This window comes from Natator depressus, chromosome 10 (genome assembly GCF_965152275.1).
Source record: "Natator depressus isolate rNatDep1 chromosome 10, rNatDep2.hap1, whole genome shotgun sequence".
NCBI classification, from domain to species: domain Eukaryota; kingdom Metazoa; phylum Chordata; order Testudines; family Cheloniidae; genus Natator; species Natator depressus.
The window spans coordinates 58,962,939-58,979,075 of record NC_134243.1 but is presented as its reverse complement, the minus strand read 5'-3'; the positions used below and the strand labels follow the sequence as shown (position 1 = coordinate 58,979,075).

Below are 16,137 nucleotides of genomic sequence, written 5' to 3'. Positions count from 1 at the left end.
TTACTGTGCTGAAATATCTCTGCGTCATCCTCGTTGTGATCCCAACTATAGCAGTACTCCCTTAGGTTGGCAAATACTGCAGAATCATGCATCTGCATTAGCAATGCAGAGAAGAACTGGTGCTGAGCTGTGCAAGCTCCAAGCTTCTGTCAGAGAGTTGGCAGACACTGCAAAGCACCATTTCTCATTTGTATGGGTTGGATTTCACTGAGGTTGGTATTAGGACCTAAGTGTATATAGAGATCCATAGGCCATGAGTGTGAAAGGAATTTGGCACTCTTCACAAAATAAATTTGAAATTCCTATCTTTAGAAACCATGCAAATCCAAGAGTCAGCATAAACTGATCTACACACAAAAAATAGGACTAATATAGAATGCTATTTGGAGAAGGCTTACTTTGCTGTTATGCTTATAGTATACTTCTACCAACTTAAAATAAATATTCCACACCTCAACTACTTTCAGTATGTTGGCAAAACCCACATTAAAAATGGTTTTAACAAATCAAGTACTGACAAGTTTTTTTTCATACTTCAAAACTACTGACTTGTTTTAACTAAAACTTCCTAAAACAAAAGGAGTACTTGTGGCACCTTAGAGACTAACAAATTTATTAGAGCGTAAGCTTTTGTGAGCTACAGCTGAAGTGAGCTGTAGCTCACAAAAGCTTACGCTCTAATAAATTTGTTAGTCTCTAAGGTGCCATAAGTACTCCTTTTGTTTTTACAGATACAGACTAACACGGCTGCTACTCTGAAACTTTTCTAAAACAAGTTCATCCTGAGGCTGACAGCAAACATGGAAGATATCAGCCTACACAGTTGAAGTTTGGCAGCATTATAAGCAAATGAAAAACTTACGATAGGAAGCGTTAGGCAACCTTAACTACAGATGAAGCTACTAGCTCAGCTTATCAGAATACTGACAGTACCTTCATACCATGAAACAGCTGAACATTGTATGGGATGCTTGTTGATCAGACACTAGAGACCTCTAACTGGTCAACAAAGGCAATTCTAAACAGTCAGCTATACTAGTAAAGGGAATATCTTACATGTGGATAGAAGTAAACACAACTTTCAAATTTTACCAGGTCATATGACTAACTCAACAATTAGAAGCTGTACAATATGTGAGTTAATGGCTCACCACCAAAACATGATAGTCATGAAGATGCCAGGCTTCATGTTGGAAGTTTAGTAGCACCCACGTCTAAACTCGTAAAACTCCCAGGAAAATAAATGCTGATACAGGTCTCGTTTCAGACACTGAACATTCTTGCAGTACCTGTAGTGACAGCAATTAGTGTTGGCAGGTATCGGAAGTATTTTGCAATACAGATAAAGATTATTTTCAGCTATTAACTTTCAGAAGAGAGAGAGAGTCAGAGAGCAGTAGCATGGGGGAAAAAAAACCCCCAACAGTAACGCATCTTTCAGCACCAGTCACAGCATATTTATTCCTGGTGTCTGCTAGAGAGCTATTGTACTGTTTTGACTAAAGCAGCAAGAGGAATTTAGCGAATTAAGCATTCAATTAAGCAGAAGGCATTTGCTATGCAGAACATGATATTTGAGAATGCTCCTCAAATCCAGGCAGCAACTGGCACACAAGATATGCTGACTATCAAGCTGAATATATTTTGAGGACGATCACTGGAAGGGTCAGATATTAAATCCGCCAAGTAGAAAATGGAATTGGTGAATAGTAAGTTAAGTCTACTCTTAGCAAAGCTGTAGAACAGTGGGTTCTCAATGAGGAGTATGTGTACCTCGGCGGGTACATCAACTCATGTAGGTATTTACCTAGTTTTACCACAGGCTATGTAAAAAGCACTAGTGAAGTCAATACAAACTAAAATTTCATACAGACAAAATGAGAAAGTAAGCAATTTTTCAGTAATAATGTGCTGTGACACTTCTGTATTTTTATGTCTGATTTTGTAGGCAAGTAGTTTTTAAGTGAGGTTAAACTTGGGGTATGCAAGACAAATCAGAGTTCTGAAAGGGCTTCGGTAGTCTAGAAAGGCTGAGAACCACTGCTCTACAAAAATACCATTAGTTATTCCAGTGACTATGAAGACTCCATGTCACTGTAAGTGCTCTTTGGCCCATCTTGATTCCACAGTATTCTGTAGCAGAGTTGGAATTTGCTATCCACATTAGTGTGCATTCTTCATCAATAGCTACTGAGAGAAACTGAACCCGTAACTACTACCTTTGTAGTGATGACTACAGTGTATTGATAGTTATAAACGCTGACAGGCATTTAAATGCCACAGCATATACACCATCATTGTTTTCTAGACATGTCTAAGTAGTAAAATGGGTATAATGTTTGACATTAAAGATGGGTTTTAAAAAGTTCTAAGTACAGAGTAGAATATGTTCAAGAAAAAGGCTGTACCAGGGGTTACATATTAGATGAGCCTCTAAAAAGAGCAGGTATTTCATCTAGCATTATGCTTTTAACTCAGAGTGCAACTTTTTCACAGCTTTGCTTTCTCAATACTCCTACTACAGAAGGAATTCACACAAGGTATTATAAGCCATCTAGAGCAGAATAGGGAATTTGGTTTGAAAACATTTAAAATCTAGCATAAGTTATTCAAGCAGTTTTAAAGAAGATCAGTGTTTAATGTTGGCTATTCTACATCATCCTTTTCAAAATTTAAAATGTCTAAGTCTTGCACTGATCTTAGCTGGTAATGAAACAATGGCTTGGGGTGAAAACATCCTGCTATTCTTTTGTTCTAATCACATTCTTATTTTCCCCTATTTGCATAGGTCAAGAAATAGTCACCACTAAACTTAGCCAACAAATGCAGTTTCAAAACAGTATTCAAATAAAGGATGTTACAGCAAATCAAACAGCGCAGTAATTAATCAAAAGCATGACAGGCTACATATTAAAGTCAATATGATGTGAATTACTAAGATCTTCAGTTTGCACACAGTATAAATTAAGAGCATAGCAGCCAAGACCCAAGTTATTCCACTCTGCTATTTTTCTGATGTGCGAGTACTGAAAGCTCAAGTGAGAAAAAACATACTAACAATTTAAAAGTTCACATTAACGTCTGATGGAGAGCACAACAGAATAAACTGAGTTAGATCATGGAAATTGGGGTGCTGGTGAAGGGAAGAGAACAGAATCTAGACTCGAGAAGTGTTCTGTGTACTGCAGTACATAAGGATAGTCAAAGAGCTGCAGAAAAAGATGACAAGAAGAAGAGAATGAACTAAGAATTCAAGAGCTGGCTTTACACAAGCTATGTTTTGGGTAAGTAGATGCAGTGATCTCTAAAGGAGAGACGATTTGCGTAATTTCATGAAGAAGTCATAACTTTGCTAGACACTAAAATTCATGGATTTAGGATACTGGATTTATGACTTATTACAACAATCTGCAAACCCACTAACCTCCTTTTTGTCCTATGACTGCAGAGATTTTAATATGTATTGTAAGAGACCATTCAAGGTGAACTACTTATGCTAAACAATCTGTTCCACCTTGTGTTTAGCGGTGATACAGAGTACCTTTCCCTGGCAGGGAGTGTCTCAGGGACGCTTCAGCCCAAACATCTATACTGCAATTTTATGGCCCCACAACCCCAAGTCAGCTGACCTGGGCTCAGACTCTGTGCCACTTTAAAAAAAAAAAAAAGACCATCACACTATAGACACTAAGTGTAAAAGTGTCTCTTTCACCAACAGAAGTTGTTCCAATAAAAGGTATTACCTCGTCTATCTTGTCTCTATAAATCGCTAAACACCATTATGAAATGGCATGACAGAAATGCACCAAGTCTAAGATCACTGTATGGCACGAGTTACACTCATTTATTGCTAGCATAAAAATCTTTTTACAATATTAATTTGTGGAGTGCCTTTTCCAGCATGCTTCCCAAACCAGCATTCTAACTCTCTTAATCTATCCAACACTTAACCTGTAAGGAGCTTGCATTTTGAAAATGAACACAGAAATCACAGATTAATAAGTGCCATCACTCCATAGAAATTTCCAAACCTAAGAACAGTTAGCAAATGTTTCAACTTTGTTTCCCATCAGCAGCCAGAGGAAATGTATTCATAGCAACTAGATGATTACTGGAAATGAGAGAATCAGGAAGCAGAGTTCTGAATCTTCTATACACACACAAACATCCCTGGAGTTAAAGGTGACACAGATCAAGGAGATTGGGTACACATCTTATTTGCTTCTGTATTATCTATAAACACCTGGAAGTCTCCCTCAACCTTCCTTCCAAAAAGGATCATTGAGTTTTGTCTAAATATTTGAATGCAGCTCTTCTCTATCTCAGTGCACTCAGTGACTGGAAAATTAGTGGTATTACAAATGGTATTACAAAATTTGACACTGGAAGCTGAGCAACCGAATGGAGGAGGAAATTTTTATTCAAGTGTTCAACAATATGCATCTGAAATGAGTGACTATTCAAGAGAAACTGTTAGAATTAGCAACTCAGTTAAGGTGAAGCTCAATAATACAGGTTCAGAAATTCTCCCCTCAAGTAGTCTTCAGCAAAATCAGGAACAACTATACTTAACATTCTAGATTTGTCCAAACTTTAAAAAAAAAAAAAGAATTTAGATATTTATACATCAGAAAGCAGCAAAAGGCAATGGGCACAAGCCAACTTCTATAAAAATGTGAGATCACCGAATGCTAAAAGCAGATGTACTGGTGACCCAAGACACAATTTGACCAACTCCCTGGCTCCACAGACAGACCACCTGTACCTGATAACAAGTATCAGCAATGGGTGCAGCTGAACTAGTGTTAGAACACATGGGATTATTTTTAAACCCATTTCATCATTTAAGAAATGGCTACTGAGCCCTCCTTACACAAGTTTTTGTTGTTGTTTTTACACTTTTCCACTAGTAGGATCATTACTGCAGCCATTTATGTGTTTAAACATAGTGTCATTCAGTGTTGCTCTGAACAGGGTTTAAGACAATGTAGTTAAAAAAAAAAAACCAAACACACATTAGTGGCCACCTGGAGCTTTCACTACACCAGTGGAAAATTGTTGCCAAGCAGCTCTAGTGTAGTATCATAATTTTAAACCTCATTCCACACACGTGACATGTAAGGGAGCAAGATCATTTGACCCACCTGTGAAAAAGAAATCAACAGCTAACAGTAAAGGGCAGAAATTGAGTACTACATCAGACTGAAATTGATGAAATGCAATTCAATAATGTTACCTTAGCTGGAATTTCACCAGAAAGCCAGGGTTCACATCTGCTTTTTCAAACAAACAAAAAAACAAAAACAAAAAACAAAAAAAACGTTTGTAAAAGACTCAAGGTCTTTAACTTGAGCTTAGTGATCTTGAGTATTTAAGTCTCATCTGAAAGACAACATTTTCAAGAGAAAAATGTCCCTTTACACCATACTGAGCCAATGCTTTAGTAATTACTATCAGGAAAGGATAACTCCTCACTAATTTAACCTAATGCTCCCTGAAGGTCTCCTAATCAAGCATAAACTGCTTAGCTTGCAAGATCTGACAGTGTAATACTACTTTTCCATTACAATCAATAAATGCAGTGGTAGGGTGAAGAAAGATAATCAAGCCAAAGAAAGCTTCACCTGAAAGTGAGCATTCCACTGTAATGCCTGAGCAACCTTAAGCATGAATTACTTTTGCCAGGGCAAAGTAGTTTTGTAGGGTCCAGTTCAGGTCCCTTATCACATGCCTATGACAGTACCCTCCACCTCAGCCACCCCATATCTGGAGGCCTACTCCCATGGGCATACACGGCTAATGTATCTGAGAGACTCTGCATCTTCTTGGAATCCTTTTCTACAGATCATCCACATCTTCCCCATTAGAAAGGGCCACGATGCCAGCAAGAGAGCCAAAGGATAAAATAGGGAAGCCTCATGACCACAGCTTACCAGAATCAGATAGGACTAAAGATGGGAAATCTGACCTGCCAGCCAAAGTACCATTCTAGATGTGCATATGGTCCAAGGCCCTCTAAAACTGCACAAGCCGTATAGGCATAAGATAGTCACCACATGGCAAAGTCTTACAAATGGAATGGCATCAGTGTGTCTTGAGCCATGCCAGCAACAATGTCAGCTTTCTTTAATAAGGTTTGATAGACTATGCCATTAAACCAGGGGTGGCCAACCCGCGCCTGAGAAGGAGCCATAATTTACCAATGTGCATTGCCAAAGAGCCTCAGTAACACATCAGCTCTTCCCTGCCCTCAGTGTCTCCCATCCACCAGCAGCACTGCTGATCAGCACCTAACCCTCCATCCCTGCATCTCCCACCTGCTGTGATCAGCTGTTTTGTGGTGAATTGGAGGCTCGGGGAAGGGGAAGAGGAGGAAGGGCACAGGGGAAGGGGTGGAGTTCTTGGGGGAAGGAGTGGAGTGAGGCCAGGGGCAGAGCCAGGGGTTGAGCAGCGAGAACCCTTGTAGCACATTGGAAAGTGGGCACCTGTAGCTCCAGCCCTGGAGTTGGCACCTATGCAAGGAGCCGCATATTAACCTCTGAAGAGCAGCAGGTGGCTCCAGAGCCACAGATTGGCCACCCCTGCATTAAACAATAGAAGATTAAACAAGATCCTTAACAAAAATAAACTGTAGTGACCAACATTTTTCCAAACTTCCAGTGCCCGGTGAATGGACTTAGTACCAAAGGGCAAACAGTGATTCCTATTTCCTAAACTTTTGCATGCATCTGCACTTTGAAATGATGATGACTCATAGCTTTGTATTCCCTTGTATAAATTGAAAATTTCTGCACTTAATCAGTGCAGGCCCCACAGTTCCTTATGTTTTCTCTCTCTCTAGTGTTACCTCTGAAATAGGACTAAAAAAAATTGTTTTTTAAGATCCCAATGTCTCCCATCGTCATTTAATCAGTACTCCAGAGTAAGGGCTATAAATCAAATTATTTTAAAATAATCATAGCTAAGAAGGTGGCCTATAACAAGCTATGATGCTATGTAGATATTTAATCCAATGCTACAAGTATGAATTGTTGTAGGTAACTCAAAAAACAGTTTGATAACCCATTTGTGGCTCTGTCATCACTAATTCTGAACTAGAATAGCAAGCCATGGAATCCTATGCATCTACTTCCATGCTATTGCATAAATTATTTTTACATAGCTATATTGTAAGCTTTCATCTCAGGTTCCAATGATAATATGTTCACCACATGAACTTAACACCTCCAACTGTTGTGAAGTTTTTAACTTCACTTGAGACTTGAATGATAGGTTAACTGAACAAGGCTGTAATAACGTCAATAGAAACACTCAGGTTTTAGTTCTAGTGTCAGAAGACCACCACCAAACCATTACAGTCTTCTTTTTAAAATATGACTGTTTCACAGGAGAAACAGGAGTCGGTCCACGTTTAAGTTTTCTTACCACGAAAAATGCCCATGTGGGTTTCGTTTTTACAAGGAAGAGCTCCTACCCAGTCAGCTTCAATGGCAATCTCAGCCAAGCTCAGAAAAGCTTGTAATTAATAAGCATCTCATCAGTAAGAAATACTGACTGGTTTGTATTAAAACAGTAACTCATGAATTCATCTTCCTTCACAGGATGTAACACTATTTTTTAACATTATCTACATTTATTAAATTCTCCTCTTTTAGTTTATAATATTTGCCACTAACAGGTACGGACTGAATCGTCTCACTAAAGGTCTATTGATGCTCACTAAAGGTCTAATCATGCGTTCCCGGCCAATGGGACCTGCAGGGGTGGCGCTTGGGGCGGAGCAGTGTACAGAGCAGAGCCCCCTGGCTGCCCCTCCGCATAGGAGCCTGAACAGGGCCATGCCATTGCTTCCGCAAGCACTGTGGTGCAGCCCCCAACCCTACTGCCCGGCTGGAGCGCCAGAGGGGGGCCATGCCACTGCTTCCAGAAGCAGTGTGGAGCAGACCCTGACCCTGCGCCCCAGCTGGAGTGGGGAAAGCCCGAGATCCCGCTCCCCAGCAGGAGCTTGAGGGCTGGCTTAAAACGGCTGGCAGGAATGACCTGGCCAGCGGGCTGTACTTTGCCCACCCCTGTGCTAGAGAGATGAGAACTCCCCCCTTCGCTGCTGCTCGTTTGGCTTGATACGTTTTGCCACAACTAGAGCTCATCTGAAATTTCCAGTAATGATTCACCAAGCCTGAAATGTTTTGTCCAAATGTCACTTTAACTCAGCAGCAGCCAGGGCTCCCAGGGTCCATTCCAGACCCATAATACCTGGAAACCCTAACTCCTCAGTCTGTGACAGGCCCTGGGAACCCAGCAGCTGCAGAGTGAAGTTGACATTGTCTGTTCTGAAACGGACAAGAACGTCAATTTCACTCACCAGCTGCTGGTCCAAATGGAAGAAACACCATACAGCAGTGTTTCCAAAATGAAGTTTTCAGGTTTCTTAATTTGTGAAAAAAAATGTGGGAGGGAGAAGAGTTTTTGTTCAACCCAAACCATTTTTTTTTCAGTCCAGCTTGCAAACTGGAAAAAAAACCCAAACACCAATTATTCCCTCAGTTACAACCACAAAGATAGGTTATAGTAGGGCAGCTGCAAAACTGGGAAAAAAAAAGTCACATGAGAATAAGCATCTGACTACCAAGTACACTTTGTCCCATTCTACAGTAACTCACATCGCTCAAGAGTCCTTCTTTCCTTAAAACTTAACACAAAGGTCATCTCGAGGTTGAGATTAAGCAAGGAGAGTTTCAGACCAAAAAGTTTTCAGAAAGTTCTGGGTAGGTGAAAAAATGAGTGGCTTATAATGCAATTCCAATTCAATATCATCTATAGCAATTACTATTTCCTGATTTATCAATAGGTACAGTACACCCAAAAATACATTAAAATGTTAAAGTTATTAAGTCAAAGACTCAAAACCTAGGCAATGCCAGAATTAAGGTTGCCTGTGCAACCTTAATTTGACATCATTGTGTATATGCATTATGATGTAGTCTTTAATTACATGACCACATTTTTCTCCACAGGACCCCAGCCTCATTCAGTGCACAAGTTGGAGCTGCTCTGGGGATGAATCAATGTTATGTAGTGAAGGCAACTGTAGGACCCATGGGTAATTTGCTGCAGAAGTTGGAAGCTGTATAGTGAATGAAGTAAGGAACTGAAGGACGAGAAAGGATGGTCTCATTGTTAAGGAAGCTGAATGCCATCATGAAAAACTGGATTCCAAGCCTGCCTCTGCCACCGAATTCTGTTGCGATGTTATACAAGTCACATTAACCAAGTTTTTCACAGGTGGTGACTAATCGCGTGTCCCTCAATTTCTTGGTGCCTAACCTGACACTAAGGTCTGATTTGCATAAGTGCTGAGCACTCGCAACTGAAGTCAGTGGGAGCTGTCATTTGAACCTATCAAGTTCTATATAATGCTAAGTACTCAAAAATCAGGTCTCAAATTGGGCACCCCAAATTAGTGTATACTTCTGAATTTAATCAGTAAAGTGTGATCAAATACCCACTCATTTCACAGGCGTATTTTGAAAATAATTAATATTTGAGCAGCATTCAGATCCTGTAGTGGTGAGCACCAAAGAACTGCCCATACGGAAATTAATAATTCTGTCTTCACAGCAGGGTTTGGATAGCGTTAAGTAAATAAGAAATGGGCCAAACATTAAACAATGAGTAGAAAAGTATTGAATAATTGCTCATTAAATGAGCATAGTCTATGCTGTGCGCTGAATGAGGCCTGGATGTTGTGGGGAAAAAAAAATAGTATGTGATCATGTAATTAGACTTTATCATAATACATATGCACAAGGGGACCAACTTAAGGTTGGGCAGTTGTATGTGTAATTTCCCAGGTTTGTAAAAACCTGGGAAAAACAAATTCCATCATGTAGTGTCATACTGACACCACACTGGATTTCAAGAAAGCTGGAATCTTTGATCGACATCTCAGACCTCATCCAATGGTGTAAGTGACAGCAGTAATAGGTGAGCTAACTTTTATGTGGACTTGCGCTACAGGGAGATGAGATGCACACTTCATGAGTTTCACAGATATTTGCTGACAGCAGAGGAATGGTGAGCCTCAGGAAATCTTGAGATCCATCCTAGGCTCAGAAGGGGTGTATGCTTTAGTGGGTAGAAACTCTTCTGTCCATTCCTGCAAGCTTGACTTCTTCTGCCTTGTCCCCTCCAAGCTGTCTGTCCCACCACTGGCTCCTTGTCCCAGTTCCAGCCTCCACTCCTCAGACTTCGGATCCTAGATTCCTTCCCCAGTAAGTCTCAGTCTTACCTCTCCTGACTCCTCCATCCAAGTCTCCCCCTTCCCAGTTCTGCCCTACTCCTTCTCCCCATCTCCTTGCCTATGTATTCCTAGTCCCCACTGGTTTTGTTCTCAATCCACCAACTCCCAGTTCCAGCCTCCCTTCCCAGGGCTCTCAACCACCCTCATTATCCTCATTTCCCCTGACTCCTTGTCCCAGTCTGCTTGCCCAGCTAGTCTCAGTTCTTCCCCTGCACCCTGGGTCCTCGTCAGATCTGTCTCCCCACCTCTCCACTGGTTCCCAGACTCCTTGCCCTGCCACGTGGGCTGAGTAGTAGAGGAAGTAGTGACCTGCCTCAGGATTAGGTAGAGAAGAGGTTGAGCAGAAGAAAGTTCTTCTGCTAGATAGAAAGAAAGAGGGGAGGTCTACTTGGTTTCAGACAGATAAGTAATGGATTGGGAGATTAATTTTTTCTTTTTTTTTTCCTTTTTAAATTCTCTATTGGTTTTTGGGTAGTAAAAACCTTTTAGCCTGATGGCCCTGGCCAACATAAGAAGCTACACTGCCAAGAAGTACATGCTAAGGAATGAGAAATTTAGATGCGAATACTTTTTGGAATTCATGAAATGCCAGATGTTCATAAAAAATCTTTTGCGATTTTCAGAAAACATGAGCTTTTGTGTAATGGAAGTCCTCTGAAAAGTGGATGCAAGATTGAAATATGAAGTACATGGAAGCAGGAAATGTACCATAGTGTCCTATTACTAAACTGATCCCTGAAACGCAACATGAAGAATTCAAAACATCTGCTACCTTGGCACCACAAGAGTTCTGTTTTGGAAAATTTGAAATACTCTGCAATTTACAAGCCAAAAAAAAAGTGTCCTTAATTCAACAAGTGATCAGAAGGGTTCTCTCCAGGCGGAGTACATAGGAAAGAATTCTGATATGCTTCTTTAACTAAATAGGCTATGAAGTCATTATTCATCTGGAAACAATTTCATTGTGTAGCTATAGATCCATTTTCAACGTCTTCCAGTAGGAGAGAAGGGAGGCATTTTGGTTGAATACATATTTTGTCATATTCTGGGCAGGCTTCTTTGCCAGCCCTACATCTGTAGTATGACAATATTGGTCTACTTCCTTTTTTCAGCATACACAACTGAGATTGCTCCTGTAATGTCTAATTTAGGAACTAGAAGTTAACACCGGTTGATACCTTTCCCCTTCAATTTTAGTAGATTGCTTTTAAAACAGGCTACACCCATTACATAAGAATGGTCTGACCCAGTAGGGCCAAAGGTCCATCTAGCCCAGAATCCTGTCTTCCGACAGCGGCCAATGTCAGGTGCCCCAGAGGGAATGAACAGAACAGGTAATCATCAAGTGATCCATCCCGTGTCGCTCATTCCCAGCTCCTGGCTAACAGAAACTAGGGACACCATTCCTGCCCAGCCATTGATGGACCTATCCTCCATGAATTTATTGAGTTCTTTTTTGAACCCTGTCATTGTCTTGCCTTCACAACATCCTCTGGCAAGGAGTTCCACAAGTTGACTGTGCGTTGTGTATACTTCCTTTTGTTTGTTTTAAACCTGCTGCCTATTAATTTCATTTGGTGACCCCTAGTTCTTGTGTTATGAGAAGGAGTAAACACTTCCTTATCTACTTTTGACACCAGTCATGATTTTATAGACCTCAATCATATCTCCCCTCAGCCATTTCTTTTCCAAGCTGAAAAGTCCCAGTCTTATTAATCTCTCCTCATACGGAAGCTGTTCCATACTGAGGCAGATTCAACTACCCAAAGCAGACAGAAGAAATGTCTTCCCTTGTACTCCTTCAACAGATTAAAGTATCCCAGTGATAGCAAATGCTTGACCAATGAAAGTAAGAGGGAAATGCAAGACTACAAGTCAGTAAGGCTGAGATTTTGTGTGCCACCTGAAGGAATTAAATCCCACAGCCAAGGACTTTTCACCAAGAACTGCACCAGTACTAACGCAAGCACATTTAAGAAACATCAGCAGGATCACCACTACCCTGGTAGAGAGGCAGTCATAATTTAGTCTGTACACAAATTTACAGTTCAGAACCATCACCTGGATTTGCAACCTTTAACCAAGCAGACAGTAATTTTAGAGCACACATTTAGTGTGCACACAGCTACCCATTTCAAAAAGACAGGTCGGACTCCTCTTTCTGCACTAGCTAAAGCTTCTGAGTGATTTTCAAAAACAGCCTCAGGAAAAGAGCACTGTAAAAGAAAGTTCCACCTGGAGGTGGAAAATGCACTTTAAAGCATTGCTTTCTTTAGCTCAAGGCATAAACGCAGACTCTGTGGAGCACCCACAGAAAAAAAATTAGCGGGTGCTTAGCACCCACCAGCAGCCAAGCACCCACCCACTCCCACCTGCCTGCGGCCCCCACAAATTAACTCCTCCCCCTCCCTCCTGGCGCACCCTGCATGCCCCAGCACAGCTGTTCAGCGGAGTGCAGGAGGCGCTGGGCGGCAGGGGGAGAAGCAGGGACGGGGCGCACTTGGGGGAAGGGGTCTGGGGTGGAGGAGGGCTGGGAAGTACAGGGACGGGGTGGGGGTTTGGGAGAAGAGATGCAGGTGGGGTGGGATCTGGGGCCGAGTGGGGATTCAACACCCCTGGGGAAAATTAGAAGCCAGCACCTGTGGGTCAGGGTTAACAACTGGAGTAAGAGGAGATTTGTCAACATAATTTTTTAAAACTTTATTCAGACAGTAGCATTTGCAAAAGAATTATCTGAACAGTTGTCTGTTTCCTGTTCAGTGAGTAGTGTAATACTAAGTAGATGAGGGCAAGAAATGGATAGAGAGATCTGAGAAGCTATATCTAAGATTACTCATGAAAAAACATTAGAACACTAAGATTACAAAAGTCAAACATTCAAAAGTTAGGAAATGCCAAAATTAAGATGGTTTGTGTAACTTTAATTCAGCCCCCTTGTGTGTATGCTTCATGATACATTCTTTGATTACATGATCACATACTACTTTTTCCATAGGATCCCTGCCTCATTCAATGCACGAAGACAGACTAGCTGCTGAGGCAAATCAGGGCTGTGTAGTAAAGGAGGCTATTGTCTGTAGGGCCCCTTCATCATTTGCTGCAGAAACTGGACGGTGTGTAGTGAAAAAGGCAAGAGATGACAGGAAGAGAAAGGACTGTCTCATGGTTAAGGCAGTTGAAACATGCCCTAGAGAACTGGATTCTACCCCTACTTCTACCATAAAGTTCTTGTGTGATGTAAGGAAATTATTTAAACCAACCTTTTTACTGGTGGTCACTAATGATGTATGCCTCATTTTCTGGATGTTCAATTTGAGACCATGGATCCAATCTGCAGAAGTGCTGAGAACTCATAGCCAGAACTCAAGTCAATGGCAGCTGTACTTTAACATATACATGCTATATAATGCCAAATACTCAAAAAAAAAAAAAATAATCAGGCTCTATGACTCCAATTGAGCATTCAAAAAAAAAAAAAAATTAGTCGATACCTCTGACCTTAATCTCAGTGCCTTAGTTCCCCATCTGTAAAAATGTGGATACTACCACTCTCTTACCTCAGAGGGGTTTTGTAAAAACGAATTAATGTTTGTGAACCATTCAAATAGTGGCAAAGGTTGCAAGGTAACCATTTACATAAAGCATGTATATGTTCTGATACACAAGAGATGATCAAAGCCAGCTTTGGTAAAATACACCCTGCTGGTTCAAAGGTAACACTCCAGGCATTTCACACAGGACACCAAAGTGCTCTCCCATGGAAACAACTTTTAATCACTACACACCTGGAAAAAAAAAAAGTTGAGTTTATTTCTTCTTGGCAAGAGTGTATGCCACCAGCAGTCCCTCAAGAAATTAGTTTCTACTCATATTTCACAGGTGTATTACAGATAGTATACAAGAGTGGTACCCCTAAATTTATCCACAACTGGAAAACTTCAAGGATCGTCGTACCTTCAACTGAAACAAAGTTCACTAATAAAGAGTCATGAAGTATTTGCTACTTTATTCCTCCCAGATGGCCAATATCTACATCCTGCATACATGTGTGCAGTTTAAACCACCTACATATATTACACCCTTCATTACCTCCTTCAGGTTGCAAACTCAGAACATAAGTTTATAAAATCACTGTTACCCAAGAGTTAAAATTTTAATATTACACTACCCCCCCCCCCAAAAAAAAATGCACAGCCCATACCTAAAGTTTCTTAGTGTGGTTAGAAAAAGTGGATCATCTAGTCTCCCTTATCCTCCCTATGCATTGTTTACAAACAAGTATTAGTTCAGATTATTGGAATATTGACTTTGGTAGATTTAGGAAGTATCCTACAGAAAAGTTTCAGATTTTGTTCAAAGAGGCAGGCAATCCACAAACCATTCATAGCATACAGTTAACTTCTCTTATCCAGAGAATCACTGGAGCGTCTACCAACAGTAAATTCTGTTACCACTAGACGAGGAAGTTACCAGGTTACCAACCAAGCACCTCGCCCGAGGGGCCATCGCGGATGACAGGACTACCCAGCAGCCAGCGCCCTCTGGGCAGGACACTGGGAGCCCTGCTACCACGTTCAGAGAGGGAGGCAGACACCCGCAAGATGTGTCACATCCCAGCCCCTAACAGGTAGCTTTCCCCCAGCCCCAGCCCACTGCCCACGACAGCCACAGCCTGGGGTCCTCCCCTGCCTACACGGTCCGGCACCACTCTGAGGCCGGCACAGGCAGGGGAGGGCCCCCCCAGCCCCCCACGACAGGGACTCACAGTCACAGGCCCTCATGCCAACAGAAGAGGCCTGTCAGGGGGAGGGTCCGGCACCGCGGAGGGGAGCGGATGGAGAGGGCGAAAAGCAGCTGCCGCCCGCCTCCCTTCCGGAAAACTGGCAACCTGGGGCCGCGCAACGAACCTCACCTCCTCGCTCGGCAGCCCGACCACCTCCACAGGAGAGGCCGCCATGGCCGGCCAGACAACGGTATTCTAGACCAACGGCTACACCACAGACGCACCTTCCTCCCAACGACTGCCTACTCGTGTTTACACTCTGCCCCGCCCCGGCCAAGCCCCGCCCCAGCCCACAGCGCGCGCGGCTATAGCCAACAGATGGCGCGTGCGCGCTCCCCCGATCCCAATCAGGTCCTCCGCCCCTAGAGACAGATCCCCCCTTCTGATTGGTTAAGAGTCCGGTCTTCTCTTCGCCCCTGGAGACAGATACTCCTTCTGATTGGCTGAGAGCCCCGCCTTTCCTCCGCTCCTGGAGACAGATACACCTTCTGATTGGTTCAGAGGTTCGGCTTCTTTGCGCTCCAGGAGACAGATACTCCTTCTGATTGGCTAAGAGCCCAGCCTTCCCGCCGCTCTTGGAGACAGACACTCCTTCTGATTGGTTAAGACCCCGCCTTGTGTCCGCTTCTGGAGACAGATACATCTTCTGATTGGCTCAGAGCCCCGCCTTCCCTCCGGCCTTGGAGATAGATACTGCTTCTGATTGGCTCAGAACCCAGTCTTGCCTCTGATCCAGGTGACAGATACCCCTCCTGATTAGCTCAGTAACCTAAATCCCGTTTCAATGCTGAGCCGCGCCCCCAACAGGTCAAAGGGTGCAGCGTCTCCCTGCTGTGCTCTGGGTAGCGCGTGGAGGTTCCCGCGGCGATGGCCCGGTGACCCAGGCTACAGGCACTGTGCCAAGCAGGCAGGGAAGTGCCTTTGATGGGGGCTGAGACTCCCCCGTGCTTTAGCCCTTCCAGGTACAGTGCCAGCCCGAAGGATTCAAAAGTCATCGGATTTGCCCTAAAAATTGTGAGATTGATTTAACAAGCATGAGTTTTACTAATTAATA

General features: G+C 42.5%; 1 protein-coding gene across 1 annotated transcript in view; it reads right to left on the bottom strand.

The window, feature by feature from the left end:
• The window catches only part of NEDD4 (NEDD4 E3 ubiquitin protein ligase), a 125,284-nt gene extending 109,937 nt beyond the window's left edge, over positions 1–15,347 (bottom strand). The window contains exon 1 of the mRNA XM_074966301.1: positions 15,213–15,347. Coding sequence (XP_074822402.1) covers positions 15,213–15,257 — 45 coding nt within the window. The 5' untranslated portion in view covers positions 15,258–15,347. The remainder of the gene's footprint in view (positions 1–15,212) is intronic.
• Positions 15,348–16,137: the final 790 nt, after the last annotated feature.